At 35.9% G+C, this 16,311-nt stretch overlaps 1 protein-coding gene across 2 annotated transcripts; it reads left to right on the plus strand.

Annotated features, from left to right (window-relative positions):
* Positions 1-2,362: 2,362 nt before the first annotated feature.
* apex2 (APEX nuclease (apurinic/apyrimidinic endonuclease) 2) lies at positions 2,363-15,497 on the plus strand. 2 transcript variants are annotated; one of them, XM_028813256.2, is made up of 6 exons: positions 2,363-2,600; positions 5,715-5,798; positions 6,711-6,891; positions 10,029-10,175; positions 13,829-13,898; positions 14,220-15,497. In XM_028813256.2, exons 1-6 carry the CDS (start codon positions 2,486-2,488, stop codon positions 15,480-15,482), a joined length of 1,860 nt encoding a protein of 619 aa, XP_028669089.1. In that variant the 5' UTR covers positions 2,363-2,485; the 3' UTR covers positions 15,483-15,497. The 2 variants fall into 2 exon arrangements, with proteins under 2 accessions (XP_028669089.1, XP_051789940.1); XM_051933980.1 differs by lacking the exon at positions 10,029-10,175.
* Positions 15,498-16,311: the final 814 nt, after the last annotated feature.

The raw sequence follows: 16,311 nt of genomic DNA on the forward strand, positions 1-16,311 counted from the left end.
TTCTTTTGGAATTGTTTAATCAGAAAGTAAATGCCAACTTAACTAGAAGTGATGACTAAAAGTACACAAATTTTCCTCAGATACAAAACATACCAGTCTGTCTTATGCAGGAAAATCATTATTTGCTTTCTTTTCTGATGCTTAGTTGAATATTTTGATTGTATTGATTAGAAAACTTCATTATTCTGCTTCATGGATCTTTGTGCTTAAAGTGTACATGGATTATTTTTATTACAAAACTGCAGTTTAAAATGCAATCATTTGTTTGTTTCCCAGGTCCAAATTTAATGTTACCACTGGAAAGCAAATTAACAGGTATCTGCTGCTACCATCTGAATGAAATTTTAAAGATTGAATAATTGTAATACAATGTTTTTATTAATAAAGTAAAGACTTACAAAAAAAATTATTGTGGCACAATGCTGAAATAGTGCTTTTGCTGTAATACATCACCAGGGATGAGGATTTAAATGCTGACCCTGTCTGTTTCTCTGTGAAGTTCACATGTTCTCTTTGTGTCTACTTGAGCTTTTTCTCTGCGAACACTAGCTTCCACATTCCACATGTTTGTTGAGTAGCAATTCCTAATTGGGACAGTGAGATAAGTGAAGATATATGTATGTGTCCCCTAAGAGAAACTAGTAGAAATCAGCACTGGATGGGATACCATTATAATTACAGGACATACTGTATGTGTTCATTTAGACTCAATTTAGAGCTTCTAGATTTGCCTAACATATGTGCTTAGAGATATCAGAGTTAAAGGAAAAAAAATAATACAGGAAAAGAGGAGAACATGTTAAAAATGACTCAGATGTTGTGAGGTCATCCAAAACCAAAATGATCCACAATTGGAATAACACATAATACACTGCAAAACTACAGTTAAGGATGAAATGATTAACTCCCAATAGAAATAAATAATTTTCCTAAAATCTTGTCCAGTGTTAACAACATTCATGAAACCTTACTGAGTAAAACATTCATCAGTGTAAAGACCCACATTTGATACATTTTGGACTTTGTAAAAATCTCCTGGATCGCTATATAACAAATGTATTGTAAATTAGGATGGTCAAAATTATTATCCCCAATGCAAATTCCTCAGGAAAATTTGCAAATTGGCAAATTGATGTTTTCAGGTTTCAAACCACACCTAAAACTCACATGACTTGGTCGGCCCAATCATTTAGCACTGAAGTTTACTAAATGGCCTCAAATGAGCAGGGCTAGTGGTGCTTAAAGGTTAGATTGAGAGGCACTCACATTCTTTGTAAGAAGTAATTTAATCATTTCAAAAATCAAAGAATTAAGTCTGGTCCTGAGAATTAAGACATTAGATGCCCATCTTAAGAGTGTAAGTCTATACTGCCATTTCCAGATATTTCACAATTTTCTGAACAGCTGTTATGTTGCATCACAAACTAGAAGGAGACACATTCTGTTAGAAACAAACCTGTGTGTAGTTGCAAGTACAACATATCTAGGGTGTTGTACCGCATTCGCCATTATGAATGTAGTGAAAAGTCAAGCAAAATGCCCGAGTCCTGAGTTGCCTCAAAAGCTTGCATATTGTAATCTTTTTAGTTAGCCAATAAAGGGTTGCAGGTTAGAAATGTGTTAGTTTTGTTCAACCTGGTAGGTTTATTGGTATGTTGCAACTTCTCCCCTTGATGTTAGTAGCATTCTATAACATTCTTGATAGATTGTGGTTGGAATTAATTAGAAGGTGCTTGTCACTGCAATTTTCATCAGTCAGAAAAGAACAAACAAATAATCATCAAAGCAAGTCAGAAAACAGTTAAGACAGGAGTGTTGCTTAATACTGATTTTGTGAAATTTGACACCTGGCTTCAAAAGAGTGGCCGTAACAAACACAAATAAAACCCAGTCTTCACATTCTAAGTGTTTAAAATTTGTAACAAACTGAGTTAAAAAGAAATGTCTACAGACACCAAGGAAAAAGTTGGGGGAATTCATTTATATATCTGCTAGTCTGATAAGACTGAGCGGTCCACGCTCATTTGATATTTTTTACGATCTAATACCTGAGACCTTCTACAACACCTGTGTATTTTTATTGCTAAAATAATACTGTAATCGGTGAAAATTCTGAAAAACAGTATCTCAATAAGTGTATTAACACTCTGAAAACAACATTCCCCGTACGTTTTAAAACATAAAACGTTAGGTGATTATCTTGCTAATGCGTTACTTTTTAAAAAGACTTTATTAAGAATGCCCACATCTGTCTGTCTGAGGTTTTAATACCTGTAGTTGTCTTCTGCAGCGCAGCTCACACTGAGAAGCCAATCAAATCTTTTCTAAACGTCACGAAGTGCGTTGAGTGACGTCTGTGGGCTGCGGTGACGTAGAAGATATGCGACGAAGCGCGAACTGTGCTCTGACAGACCCGCTTTTTTGTTTTCGGTGTTGCTTTGCGACTGCTATTTGTTGGGGGGTGTGAAGCCTTTATTTATATGCAATGAAGATTGTAAGCTGGAACATTAACGGGATTCGGACGTTCCGGGGTCGTTTTCAGCAGATGCTGGATTCTCTGAATGCTGATATCATTTGTCTGCAGGAAACAAAAGTGACTAGTAAGAGAGGGGAAATAACATTCATATGCGCATAGCTGTAAAAACACCCCTCGGTCTCTGTTAGCGTTGTCATTTTTTATATGAATATTCTTTTCCGTATACTTGTGTATATGCCTAGTAAAGCAATTTCTCAAACAGAGCGTCTATGCTCCATAAAGCGAAAAATCAGTTATTACTACATGCATATATAAATAATAGGCGTGTCATTAAGTACTGCGAGATATATATATATATATAATATATATATATATATCGCAAAGTAACTTGTGGGAATTGATATAATGGATCTGAGGGTCAGCCCTTTTTCTGCATACTAAATAATGTAGCACATCTGTGTTTTTCTGAGCCATTATTCTCTCCTCGTAAAAGCGGTAGACAACATTTTTGTAGTAGTTGAACACGTGGATCAGATATTTGCAGATGAAAACAAATAGCTGAGGTTGAAGTTGGATTTATAATAATTATTTAACGGATGGAGGACAAATCGAGCTCTGTTAGGCATACTATTGGAATTAACGAACACCATCCTGGCACACTAATCACGATGGCGCTCTGTTAATCTGGTGACGAACTAGTCGGTTTTCGCTAGGATACAAGGCATAGGTTAATGCTTGTATTCTGAAAAACGAAACTTTGTACAGTATATGTTGACTCGTTCAACATAAAAGTCCTAACTATGGAAAAAAAAAAAACCTGCACGTGCTGGAGGCAACCCCAGTCATTTTCCGTGAATTAGTGCATTATCTCATCACATTAACTTATCACTTTACGTTTCCAGTTTTGCAGGTTTTAGTGACAATTACGTTTCCAGTTTTGCAGGTTTTAGTGACAATTTGAGTTAATCTGTTTTTGAAATGAGAAAGAAAAATCCTCAAATAAAGCGGGAGTATAAACTGTATGTGTGCACATAACATCATTGTAAATTACATGCCTTTTCGTTATTCGTTATTTATATCATTGCCTCTGGTTATGGAAAATGACCAGTATTCTAAATTCAAAACACCCCTTTAGCTGAGTACGTTATGGAGACGAGGGGATTTTTTCGCACTTTTTTTTTTTTTTAAACTCTTCTCTTTGCCTTACCTTAGAGAATATTTAGATTTAATATAATTTAAAATAATAGGGTCTTTCAGAAGTGTTTTTTCAAAGTGTCAGTTGCAGGGTTGTTTTCCACTTTTATGTCCGATGCTGACCAGATAATCAGCAACCAGTGGAGACCCTAAAACCGAAATAACAGGAAAAGTGGATGTATGATGCTTTTCAGTTTTGAGTAACTGTTTTGGTGAAAGTCTCGGTTATGTATGTTTTAATCCTGTGAAATTATATTTTGTCCAACACGATTGACCATGCATGATCTTCAGTTTCCACTTTACTGTACTTCCATACTTCCACTTTACCAGTATATATTTTGCTATAAATACTTAATGTAATGTTCCTAAAAGTAGAGACTGATATTGAAAAAGAAAAATCTGTGGACCTTTTTTTTTTTTTTTCTCAGCCAATGTTTATTTGACATTGCAATTGCTCTTTTGCAGTTAATAGGTGCAGAGTACAGTGAAATTCTTACTTGCATGTGCTAAGCTATATGGAACTGATGTCTTTTTGATGGTTTTATCCGGCTTTCTCCCACATCTAGAAGGCATTCTTGTTAAGTTACTTTTCATCTAAATTGCCTTGGCGTGAGTGTGTGTGGTGTGTGCCTTGTTGGAAAGGGATCTCATTCGTATTTTTTTTTTCAGCCTTGCATCCAATGTTTCTAGAATGTTTCTGTCTGTTGATTTTAATTTCACTGCATATTAATTAGTGTGGTTATGTGTCCTGCAGTGGACCATTGCCATTTCCAGGATTCATTCCTACCTTGCACCCAGTGCTGCCAGGAAAGGCTTCAATCCCCATAATCCTTAACTTATTAACAAAATAATAGATGAACCTTGTATGATTCAATACAACCTTTCTTAGTATACTTTAAAATTTTAAATGAAATTGGAATATATTGTGGGAACTCAGTGATGAAAGATGCCATATTTGAGACTCAGCCCAGTCATTTGGAATGTTATTTCTGTATCTGTGTGGAGTTGTCTCTCGATATTTCATTTCCCTTCTGTAGCACGAAGACATACTGTATATGGTTGATCAACAGAAATGCTAAACTGTTCCTGTATGAGTGAGCGTTTCTAGTGGACAAAATTCCTTCCTGCATTGTGCCCAGTAGCACTAGCTTATGCTCTGGTCCCCACAGCCATGAGTGTGGGTTAAGAAGGTAGAATAATTTAACAGGTATAGCAAAATTGTATCTAGTGATGGATACAATATTGTTATAAATATAAATAATTATGTCAATAAGAATGATTTTTGAAAAATGTAAGACTACATTTGGGTCTAAAGTGAATAATTTTGTGTTTAGCCGGTTCATCATCCTGCCCCTAACTATATACACAAACAATGCTAAAAGATACAGTCAAATCTTTATAATTTTAGAACGTTTGCCAAAGTGTTAATGTTAGATCTGGCCTTACTAAAGATCTCATTGAAGTTAAAATTGTGATATAAGAGGAGTTTCACCAGGAGTTGAAAGTAAACCGTGTACTTTTTAATTAACAAACCTTCATCTTAATTTAAATGTTGAGTTTGATTAGATTTCTGTAATATTAGTAGGAAGTAGGTAATATTAGTAGGTGTATCATTACAGATTTTTGCGTCTCTATTACTCTATAAAGGTGTTAATTTAACTAGCATATTGATGCAGCAGTTAGTGCTTGACAGCTTCATAGTCCTGGACTTTCTATGTGCATGGCTGGGTTTTCTGTGGGTACTTTGACATCCTTCCACATTCCCAAGACATGCAGATTGACTAGTCTGATTTGTGGAAGTGAGTATGGATTTGTGCATAATTGTGCCTTGCAATTGACTGACCTCCTATCCAAGATTTGTTCCTGCCTTGTGACTGATGCTGTCACCATAATTAGATTTTTTTTTTCCATAGGTTTGGAAAATAAATTGATGAGGGATGCTTTGAATACAAGTTTTTAACAAGATTCAAATTTATGCATAGGTGAAATTACACAGTGTTTACTTTTATGGTTGGACTTCTGAAATATCTTTTTGTATTTCCAGGAGACCTGCTTGATGAGCGTACAGCAATTGTTGAAGGTTATAATTCTTACTTCAGCTTCAGCCGTGGGCGGAGTGGATATTCTGGTGAGTTGGAGCAGTAAGGGAGCACTATTTCAATTTATCCTGCCATTCCAGTTGCTTGAGCCCAGCCTTTCATTCTTCTTCTACACCATGGCCACTGGGTCCTTTTCATGAGTAGGTTGGAGGCTGCTCCACTAAACATGATCTATAAGAGGGTTAAAGGTAATCCTAACATGGTATAAATAACAAGAAATAAAAAAGATGTAAATGTTAATGTTTAAGTAAGTAAAGCAATACTAAATTGTGTTTTGCCTATCCACCAATGAGAAGAGTTTAATATATTCATGTATTCATTGAGGTCATGTTACTATTTTTTCCTTTACATATTATTGTTTACTGTTTTCTTATTTTTGTTGGTTGTTTCCATTGCCAGTTTTCTATTGTTGCATTACATTTTTTGTCTGTTAGGATTTGGTCACTTATTTTTGCTACTTTTGGTGTTACTCATGATTTCTTTCATTTTTATTACAAACAACCTCCTTGACAAAAGGGATCTTTAACTAAACCAATTTTCTTGATTATTTCACATATTTAGGTATTTGCTTCTTCCCAATATCCTCTGTTTTTACATATTTTACTCAATGAATGCCTCAGACCTTCAGACAAAATGCAGTAGTCAAAAAAATGATCTGAGTGAACATTTAATGCAGATTTAAATCATTACTTTATTTATTCAAGGAACAAAGTTATATCCAACACCCATACTGCCCATGTGAAAAAGTAATTTCCCCCCATACTGCCAATACTTATTTGCAGCAATTTTTACAACTAAATGCTTAATATAATTTGATATCAGTTTTCCACATTGCTGTTGAAAAATTGTAGCCCACTCTTCTTTGCAGAACTACTTTAATTTGGGCAGAAGTCAAATAATTAATTTTACTTTTAATAATGAAGTGCTTAATTTTTTTTAAGGGGTGGCAACATTTTGCAAAAACAGTGCAATACCTTTTGTTGCTGAGGAAGGGCTGACAGGCTTGTTATCCAGTAAGGGAGAAACAGTGGGATGTTATGGAGACAGAACAGAGTTTTCTGATGAAGAATTACAGCAACTAGACAACGAGGGACGTGCTGTCATTACTCAACACAAGATTACGTAAGCAAAATTAACTCTTGAATTGGGTCCTCCTGACCCCCTCCTTCATATTAAAAGGGTCAAACAGACTAGAAATGTGTCCCCAATCTTACATACCAGTGATATTGCGTAAAGATTGTAGAAAAATAATACATTCTTAGTTATGTTTTTATTTAGATAATTTATGTGCATTTAAAACAATTGCTTGCAACACCTAATCCCAAGAGACCATAAATTTAATATTACAGTAATCCCTCACTACTTCGCGGTTTACTTTTCGCGGATTCACGACTTTGCGGATTTTATATGTAAGCATATCTAAATATATAACGCGGATTTTTCGCTGCTTCGCGGGTTTCTGCGGACAATGGGTCTTTTTACTTCTGGTATTTGCTTCCTCAGTTGGTTTGCCCAGTTGATTTCATACAAGAGATGCTATTGGCAGATGGCTAAGAAGCTACCCAATCAGAGCACGCAGTTAAGTTCCTGTGTGCTGCTGATTGGCTTAGCGACGGAGTGCTGCATTAACCAGGAAGTCTCATCTCACTCATTCAGCAATAACGTGCTCTTGCTACTGCATTCAGGGGATTATCACCTTCATCGTCATCATTTTTACTGCGCAGCATATTCATCACCATCATCACGTCATATATAGCTACGTGTACTTCGCTATACAGTAAGTGTAAACTTATCTACCCATTTCATATTGCTTAGCAGTTGTCCCTGTTATTAATAGAGTAAAGGGTGGGTTGTAAACAATACAGGGAGGGTTTAAAAGCGTCCAAATACACGTTAAATAATTAAATAAATATGGTGTCCCTACTTCGCGGAAATTTAGTTATCGCGGTCGGCCTTGGAACCTATCTCCCGCGATAAGTGAGGGATTACTGTACATATTTTGGAAAAAGCCTGAAATAACTTGTTAAAAACAATGACTAAATTAGCTTGGTGAACTCATATGCTCTATGCACTGCTATTTAGAGTAATTTTTATTTTACTTGAAATTTTGCTGCCCAGCATCTTTAAGTTGCATGTGCCTTTTAAAATGTCATTACAAACAAAATGTAGTTTCTAGTTTAATGTAGTCATTTGTTTCACCAAATTTAATTATTTGCTTCATTTATTTGAATCTAATCATATGTGTACTTGGCAATTTGTCTGATTGTGTTTATAATAAAGATAAATATAGAAAATGCTCAGCTTGTTAATTCATTGAAGGTAATGAACATTAAGAGTTAAACACTTGCTCAATGCTTTTATGTTAAGCTGGAAGCCTTCTGGTGGTCCACTGAGAATTAGATTTCCTTACATCTGATTACTGGTATAAACAACTCCATTGTTGAAAAAGATACAATGCATCCGGAAAGTATTTACAGCTCATCACTTTTTCCACATTTTGTTATGTTACATCCTTATTCCAAAATGGATTAAATTAATTTTTTTTCCTCAGAATTCTACACACAACACCCCATAATGACAACGTGAAAAAAGTTTACTTGAGGTTTTTGCAAATTTATTAAAAATAAAAAAACTGAGAAAGCACTTGTACATAAGTATTCACAGCCTTTGCTGTGAAGCTCGAAATTGAGCTTAGGTGCATCCTGTTTCCCCTGATCATCCTTGAGATGTTTCTGCAGCTTAATTGGAGTCCACCTGTGGTACACTCAGTTGACTGGACATGATTTGGAAAGGCACACACCTGTCTATATAAGGTCCCACAGTCGACAGTTCATGTCAGAGCACAAACTAAGCATGAAGTCAAAGGAATTGTCTGTAGACCTCCGAGACAGGATTGTCTCGAGGCACATTTCTGGGGAAGGTTACAGAAATATTTCTGCTGCTTTGAAGGTCCCAATGAGCACAGTGGCCTCCATCATCCGTAAGTGGAAGAAGTTCGAAACCACCAGGACTCTTCCTAGAGCTGGCCGGCCATCTAAACTGAGCAATCGGGGGAGAAGGGCCTTAGTCAGGGAGGTGACCAAGAACCCGATGGTCACTCTGTCAGAGGTCCTCTGTGGAGAGAGGAGAACCTTCCAGAAGGACAACCATCTCTGCAGCAATCCACCAATCAGGCCTGTATGGTAGAGTGGCCAGACGGAAGCCACTCCTTGGTAAAAGGCACATGGCAGCCCGCCTGGAGTTTACCAAAAGGCACCTGAAGGACTCTCAGTCCATGAGAAAGAAAATTCTCTGGTCTGATGAGACAAAGATTGAACTCTTTGGTGTGAATGCCAGGCGTCACGTTTGGAGGAAACCTGGCATCATCCCTACAGTGAAGCATGGTGGTGGCAGCATCATGCTGTGGGGATGTTTTTCAGCGGCAGGGACTGGGAGACTAGTCAGGATAAAGGGAAAGATGACTGCAGCAATGTACAGAGGCATCCTGGATGTAAACCTGCTCCAGAGCGCTCTTGACCTCAGACTGGAGCGATGGCTCATCATTCAGCAGGACAACAACCCTAAGCACACAGCCAAGTATCAAAGGAGTGGCTTCAGGACAACTCTGTGAATGTCCTTGAGTGGCCCAGCCAGAGCCCAGACTTGAATCCGATTGAACATTTCTGGAGAGATCTTAAAATGGCTGTGCACTGACGCTCCCCATCCAACCTGATGGAGCTTGAGAGGTGCTGCAAAGAGGAATGGGCGAAACTGGCCAAGGATAGGTATGCCAAGCTTGTGGCATCATATTCAATAAGACTTGAGGCTGTAATTGCTGCCAAAGGTGCATCGACAAAGTATTGAGCAAAGGCTGTGAATACTTATGTACATGTGATTTCTCAGTTTTTTTATTTTTAATAAATTTGCAAAAACCTCAAGTAAACTTTTTTCACGTTGTCATTATGGGGTGTTGTGTGTAGAATTCTGAGGAAAAAAATGAATTTAATCCATTTTGGAATAAGGCTGTAACATAACAAAAAGGTGGAAAAAGTGATGCGCTGTGAATACTTTCCGGATGCACTGTAGGTTCAAAAAAAATAGATGATTTTTTTCACATAACATTTTTTATATCATTTATGATTTATGGCATTTATACTATATCTAGTTCAGCTAGTTTTTATTGGTTTTTAATTATATTAAATAATTTGTATTAGCAGAAGCAGTGACGAATATTATATTAGGAAAGTCAATGGAGTATATACCTCCTTTTATCATCGTAGGTGCTCTGGTGACAGAGAAGAGGTTCTGACAGTCATTAATGTATATTGTCCACGTGCTGACCCAGAAAAACCAGAACGTAAGCTCTTTAAGTTACGTTTCTACCAACTTCTGCAAATCCGTGCTGAAGCAATCCTGAAAACTGGCAGGTAGATTTTGTTTTGCTACTTGAGAATTTTTGTAACTTGGTTTAGGCAAAGCGCTGTTTTATATATAACAAGTTTTTTCTGTAAAAATCATTTTTCATAATTCTTTAAAAAGTCTCTTTTCATCATATGTATTATGCAGTAGGCAAAATATACTTTTTAATGCAGACCTAGAATATCAGCTTGAATATTCCATAGAATGGATGGATATTCCATAGAATCTGGTAAACCTACAAACAACATTTTCAATTAAAATCTTTTGAAGTTATAACTTGATCCTAGAAGAGAAAAGGGTATTGTCCAGGGAAATCCTCTTTACAGCATAAAAAAATTTAATAAGATCTACGGTGTGGTTTAATATGCTGAATTCTTGCTTGCTCATTTAGGTAGTAATTAGTTAACAGAGTGTCTTGAAAAGGTACTCCCTCCTATGTAGTTAACTAGATGGGGTAATATAACTGTACTAGAAATTAACGATGAGTTCAACAATAGTTTCTAGAAGTAATTTGCTTATGGTTTCCATATATAGTACATCAATAAACTGTAATATTTATGTATGATTGACCTGGTTCTGGTGGTCCCTGCTCCCTTGCCAACATTTTATGAAAAGGAGTGCTGGGCAGAGTATAAATGGGGAATTTACAGAACACACAGTAATAGCAGGGTTAAAAAGTAACACCTTTCAAAGACACTCTTTGCACATGCATTTAGTACACATTAAGTATCTGATAGCAATTCAAAAGACAGCATATTTATAAGGAATCAGTATATAACTGGTCTGAGATCAGATGAGTCTATATTTCTATTGTTAAATTTTGGTCCAAAAAGAGGGGTGATTCATGGTGAATATCATTAAACACAAGGTATTTATAAAGAAATGTGCAGACAATGTTTTGATTTTGCAATTTAATTAATAAATAATAGATGGATAATGATAAGGCCTGCTTGGAGTGATGGTAAATAAACACTTTTAAATTTAACATTTTACCATGTAAAGATTATGCTTATGTTTTGTTTTTTTTTTTTGATTGACTGAAATATGACCTGTGACAAGTCACAGAATACCATTCCAGACTTGATTGCTCAATGAGAATGTCACTGTGCAATCAGAAGGCCCTTTTGCAGTGATCTGTAATGATGGTTATGCGACTGTTTGCTCTAAGTTCCTTGGGATAAAAAACAAGGCTTTAGGGTGGTTGTAGGAAAATGGTGAGGAGCATCACTGCTTAGAAGAGAGATACCTAATGTTTGCGTAGAGTTTATGTAGGACTGTTTGCACTGAACTGCTTGGATGAAACACAGCAAGGAGGATGGCTGCCTTAGAATAGCTGCATAAAAAGTCAGAGTATTGTTACTTTGAAGACAAGAGAACTCTGGCTACTTGAATATATAGGGGACTGTCCGTTACAAGCATCATGGGGATAAAAAAAAATTAGATTGCCCCTAGTAAAAATAGTAGAGTTGCTTTTTGAAAGACCAGAATACGTTATCTCCATTATTTTGTTTGGTTGAAAAAAAACACAAGTTGGTGTCTAATTTTAAACTGCTGTAGGTGGATTGGCAACTCTGAGTTGGTTGCAGAGTGAGTAATTGTGGGTGGGTGGGTGCTTGTGCTTGTGTGGGGCCATTTCTGTTCTGTCGGGATTATGGCCCTCACAAAGCTGGCTTGGATTAAGTGTTTGACTGTCCGGATGCTGTGTTCCTGTCATTCTAAAAGATTGTGCATCACAAACATTTTTAGTAATAAAATGCATTGCATTTATCATTCCAATAGATGGCACATCACAAACATTAACACTTTTTTTTTTTTTATGATTCCCAAACCAAATGGCATATAATACACATATGCATTGCATGGTGCACTGCAAACGTTAATGCTGAGGTCTTTGTTGATTCTTTGGCTGTCAGCCTTTTTTTAGCCTTTTTTACAGCTAGTATACGCTTAGTGTTCAGTATGCATATTTAATTTTCCATTACTTTAAGGTTATATTCGTCTTTTCAGTTGAGAATTTGAGCAAAGTTAAATTGAAATCATATAGATTGTATTTGAAAAAATAGCTAATAGTTTATATAAAATGTTACTTTAGTTTTTCTTTCAGTGCTAATTAAACTGATGTATGTTTCTGTGCTGAAGTGTACAATCAAATTAGTTATTCTTGTTATTGTTATACACAAGTGCATATTACTATGCACAAACGTTTTTGCCGCATGTCAGCCTTCATTTCTATGTGGTAATATTCTCAATGAAAGTCTTTTTCTATTTACATTTTTGTGAATGAGCAGATTGAAACTGTGAGATGAAATCCCTGAAAAAACTATAAAGATGGGGTAGCATACAGGTAAAAACGTTGACGTTGGGTTTCTGAATTTGGGTTTGATGTAAAAGGTACATTCCAGGACAGTGGAGGTACATTTATAGGATCTAGTTGCAATGCACTTCTCAAACCATTAGCTTCACTAACTGTTACTGAAAATAGTAGGTTATTTATGTATATTTTTTATTTTGGAGTTGTGGAATCCAAAAAATACAACTGCAAAATAAAAGTATATAATTTTTGAACATAAACCCAACAATTTTTAGATATTCTTTAAAATCTTTTTATTGTAATTTGTTATATTTTTAAAATCAAAACATATTACACATGTATATCGTTATTATTATTTGGAGTTCTGAGCTACTCAGTTCTGTTTTGGACTACACTTGTCCAGGATGTTGAATTTTGGTTCCAGCATTTTTCCCTTAATCTTTGGGTGTGGATAATTGATTGATTTTCATTTGCTGGTTTATGATGTGAAGTTCTGCAACTCTGTAGCTCAAACAAGACAGTTTGCCTTCCCATCAGTACCACAGAAGAGTAACTACAAGTATATTTGGGTTGTGAGATTTTTGGTTTAAGAGCAAATGTTTCCTTTATGATTTTTTTTTTTTTAACTCCTTCCTGGAGCCTTGTTTCTTTCATCATATTTAGATATTCATACAGAATAAATGTTTACAGATTTCAAAACAATAGCCATTTATAAATTGTACAATTTTACTACCTTTTAGAAAATGTCTACCTGCAATGTCAGAGTTATAGTAGTGCTAATTTTTGCTAAATATATTATATAAAGTGTTTGCATTGATAAACAGAATAAGTTGTATTATCAGTCAATTTTCAGCATGCCATATTTATTTTCATAGTGTAGTTTTTATACATGAGTATTTTGTTTGAATTCATTGGAATATTAACTGATAAAATTTTAGTAACTTAGTGTGTTCATATTTGGTAATGTATTCTGGTAGTGTGTGTGTGCGCGCATGTGCTTATTGCTGGTAAGATCAATAAAATTTATTTGAAAACCTTATTGATGTCGGGTTCCAAAAAAATATAGAGATGGTTGAAGAATTAAAACAATTCATCCCATTAAAGGTACAGTGTTATTCCTGATGATTAAAATGACCATGTACAGAGTTTTATCAGCCAAAACAGAAGATACAGTATATTTTACTGAAGCATAAATCAGCCTCCATACAAAAATACTAAACCAGAGTTGAATAACTGTCAGCATCTAGTGAGCTGTGTTTACATTATTTTCTATGTTTTATAGAGCCATGTAGCATGTTATTTCTCTCAGTGATTTAACTTTTTTTTTTTACTATACTTTGTGCTTTATAGCCATGTGATCATCCTGGGTGATGTGAACACTTCTCATAAGGCCATTGATCACTGTGATCCTGATGATCTGGTATGTGTTCTTTGAACTTTTAGAAATTACCACTGAATAGTAAATAAAATTATAATTTTCACATAGCACAGTATTGCTGTCATATAAAGTAAGCACAATCATTGTAGCAGCTCATAGTAGTACTGTATGTAAACTTCCAAACTTTCACCAGAGGATATTAATTTTTAAAATGCTTTGTGAATTTGCTTGATTTCTTCTTTTTTTTCACTGTGTCATGAAGGTTTTATGTTTTTTAGTCTTTTATTTACAATAGTTTTAGATCATTTAACAAAACAATTATTGTACTGATTCAGTGTTTTCATTTGTGCTTAATCTCTTCAGGATAGCTTTGAAGATAACCCAGGTAGAAAATGGCTGAACAATTTCTTGTTTGGATTAGTCAATACAGCGGATGAGCTGGATGATTCAACATCAGATAAAGGAAATCTACAAGTTAACAAATCAGGTTCCCAAGTGGAGGGAGGTGGCAAGTTTGTGGATACTTTTAGGTTTTTCCACCCCAATAGGCCCAATGCTTTTACTTGTTGGTCTACTTTGACAGGTGCAAGGCAGACTAATTATGGCACTCGGATTGACTACATATTTGCAAATAGGAATCTTGTAGAAAATGAATTTGTGGATTCTGAAATTATGCCAGAAGTGGAGGGTTCAGATCACTGCCCAGTGCGTGGTGAACTGCGATGTTTCTCTATTGCCAGTTCCAAATGCCCATCACTTTGCACAAAGTACATGCCAGAATTTGCCGGCCGTCAACAAAAGTTGTCTCGTTTCTTGGTTAAAGTTGGTCAGCCTGTAAAACCAGAAGAAATGGTGGAAGACGTGCCCCAACTTCCAGGGTCTCAGGAAGCTGAAGAAGTCAGAGAAAATATCAGACCTACTTTGGAGAATCTCGTAAAAAAAAGAGATGCACAGGAAGCACCATCTCCTGTTACAAAGAGGCCTAAAAGTTCATATACTAAAGTAAAATCTAGACAGCATGGCAGTCTCCTGGCTTTCTTTAAGCCTAAGTTGAATGATGTCAATACCAAAAATATGCCCCAGTGTAATTCCAATATAAACAGTTATCAGAACTTTGAAATTTCCACTGAACCATCACAAGAAATAGGGGGTACTAGAAGTAGAGCACTAGAATCTGAAAATGATTGTCTGACAGAAAACAAGCATTTGAAAACTCTAGCAAGTCGGATTTATACAAATCTGTCCAAAAATGAAGAACTGACTGACAAAGAAATAAACTACGAATCAGATGAAAAAGAAAGCCACTATTTCCTGACATCACCGGGACATCGTTCTTCAAATGTTGAAGGACCTTTAGACAGGTCTGAAAGAAAAGGAAGTGAACGAGCTAATGATAAACAAAGTAATATCGGGGGAAAGTCAACAGAATTTTGGAAGTCAGTGCTCCACGGACCCCCTGCTCCACCCAGCTGCAAGATTCATGGTGAACCATGTGTTTTACGGACGGTTAAGAAAGCAGGGCCCAATTTAGGAAAGAAGTTCTTTGTTTGTGCCCGACCACAAGGACACAATTCAAATCCAGAAGCCCGATGCAACTTTTTTCTTTGGGTTGAAAAGGGAAAATAAAGAAAAAGAACTAAACATACTTACCTTCATTACTGGTGCTAAAAATTGGTATAAAACGTATGCAGGTATATGCAACCGTAAATGTGCAAAATGCCTGGTTATTTGTAAAGAATTGTTTGGCTTCCTAGCTTTGTATTCATGTGAACATTTCTTGTCGTCTGCTGAAACACAGCAGTGTATTTCGGAAGCAGTGATCTTTTTTTATACTGTATGTTCTCTCACGCAGTATTCTGACCATAACTTTTTTTTTTTTATTAACCTATTTTTATGTTATAAATAATGAAATAAATAAGGTTTATTTTTCTATAAAAATGGTAAGTGGTCAGAATGATTAATTCTATTTCTCTAGCTGTGCATCGATTGCTGTAACTTTCTTCTGGTAATGCTGATGGCAAGCAGGAATCAAACCTGGATAGAACTGAATGCCTCTCATGATTGGACAGTGTGATTAGACAGTGTGATAGACCGACATACAAGTAGGTGTTTATCCTAAGAGGAAATTGCAATGTTATAGCAGTAGATAAACAAAAAGTACACAAAGTACATTGCAGGCAGGCCAGTAAATGCATCCACAATCTGTTTAAAGTAGTAAAATAGCAAAAGTATAGTTTATCTAAAGGTTTATCTGTAACATCTGATGCCAGCTGATGAGAAAAATCTGCGACAGCACTTCCTAGAGCATAGTGATAGAGTTAGCATTGTGCTGAAGGTGCCCTACTGTTTGATCAGGATCTCATGCAGAGGGTATGAGGCCTTGTTTATGAGAGCGAGCGTCTAAGCTGGCATCCTTCTGTCTGCTGCTTCCTGCAGAGAGTGCAGGCCAAACCAG

Source organism: Erpetoichthys calabaricus, chromosome 11, assembly GCF_900747795.2.
Source record: "Erpetoichthys calabaricus chromosome 11, fErpCal1.3, whole genome shotgun sequence".
In the NCBI taxonomy this organism is placed as follows: Eukaryota; Metazoa; Chordata; class Cladistia; order Polypteriformes; family Polypteridae; genus Erpetoichthys; species Erpetoichthys calabaricus.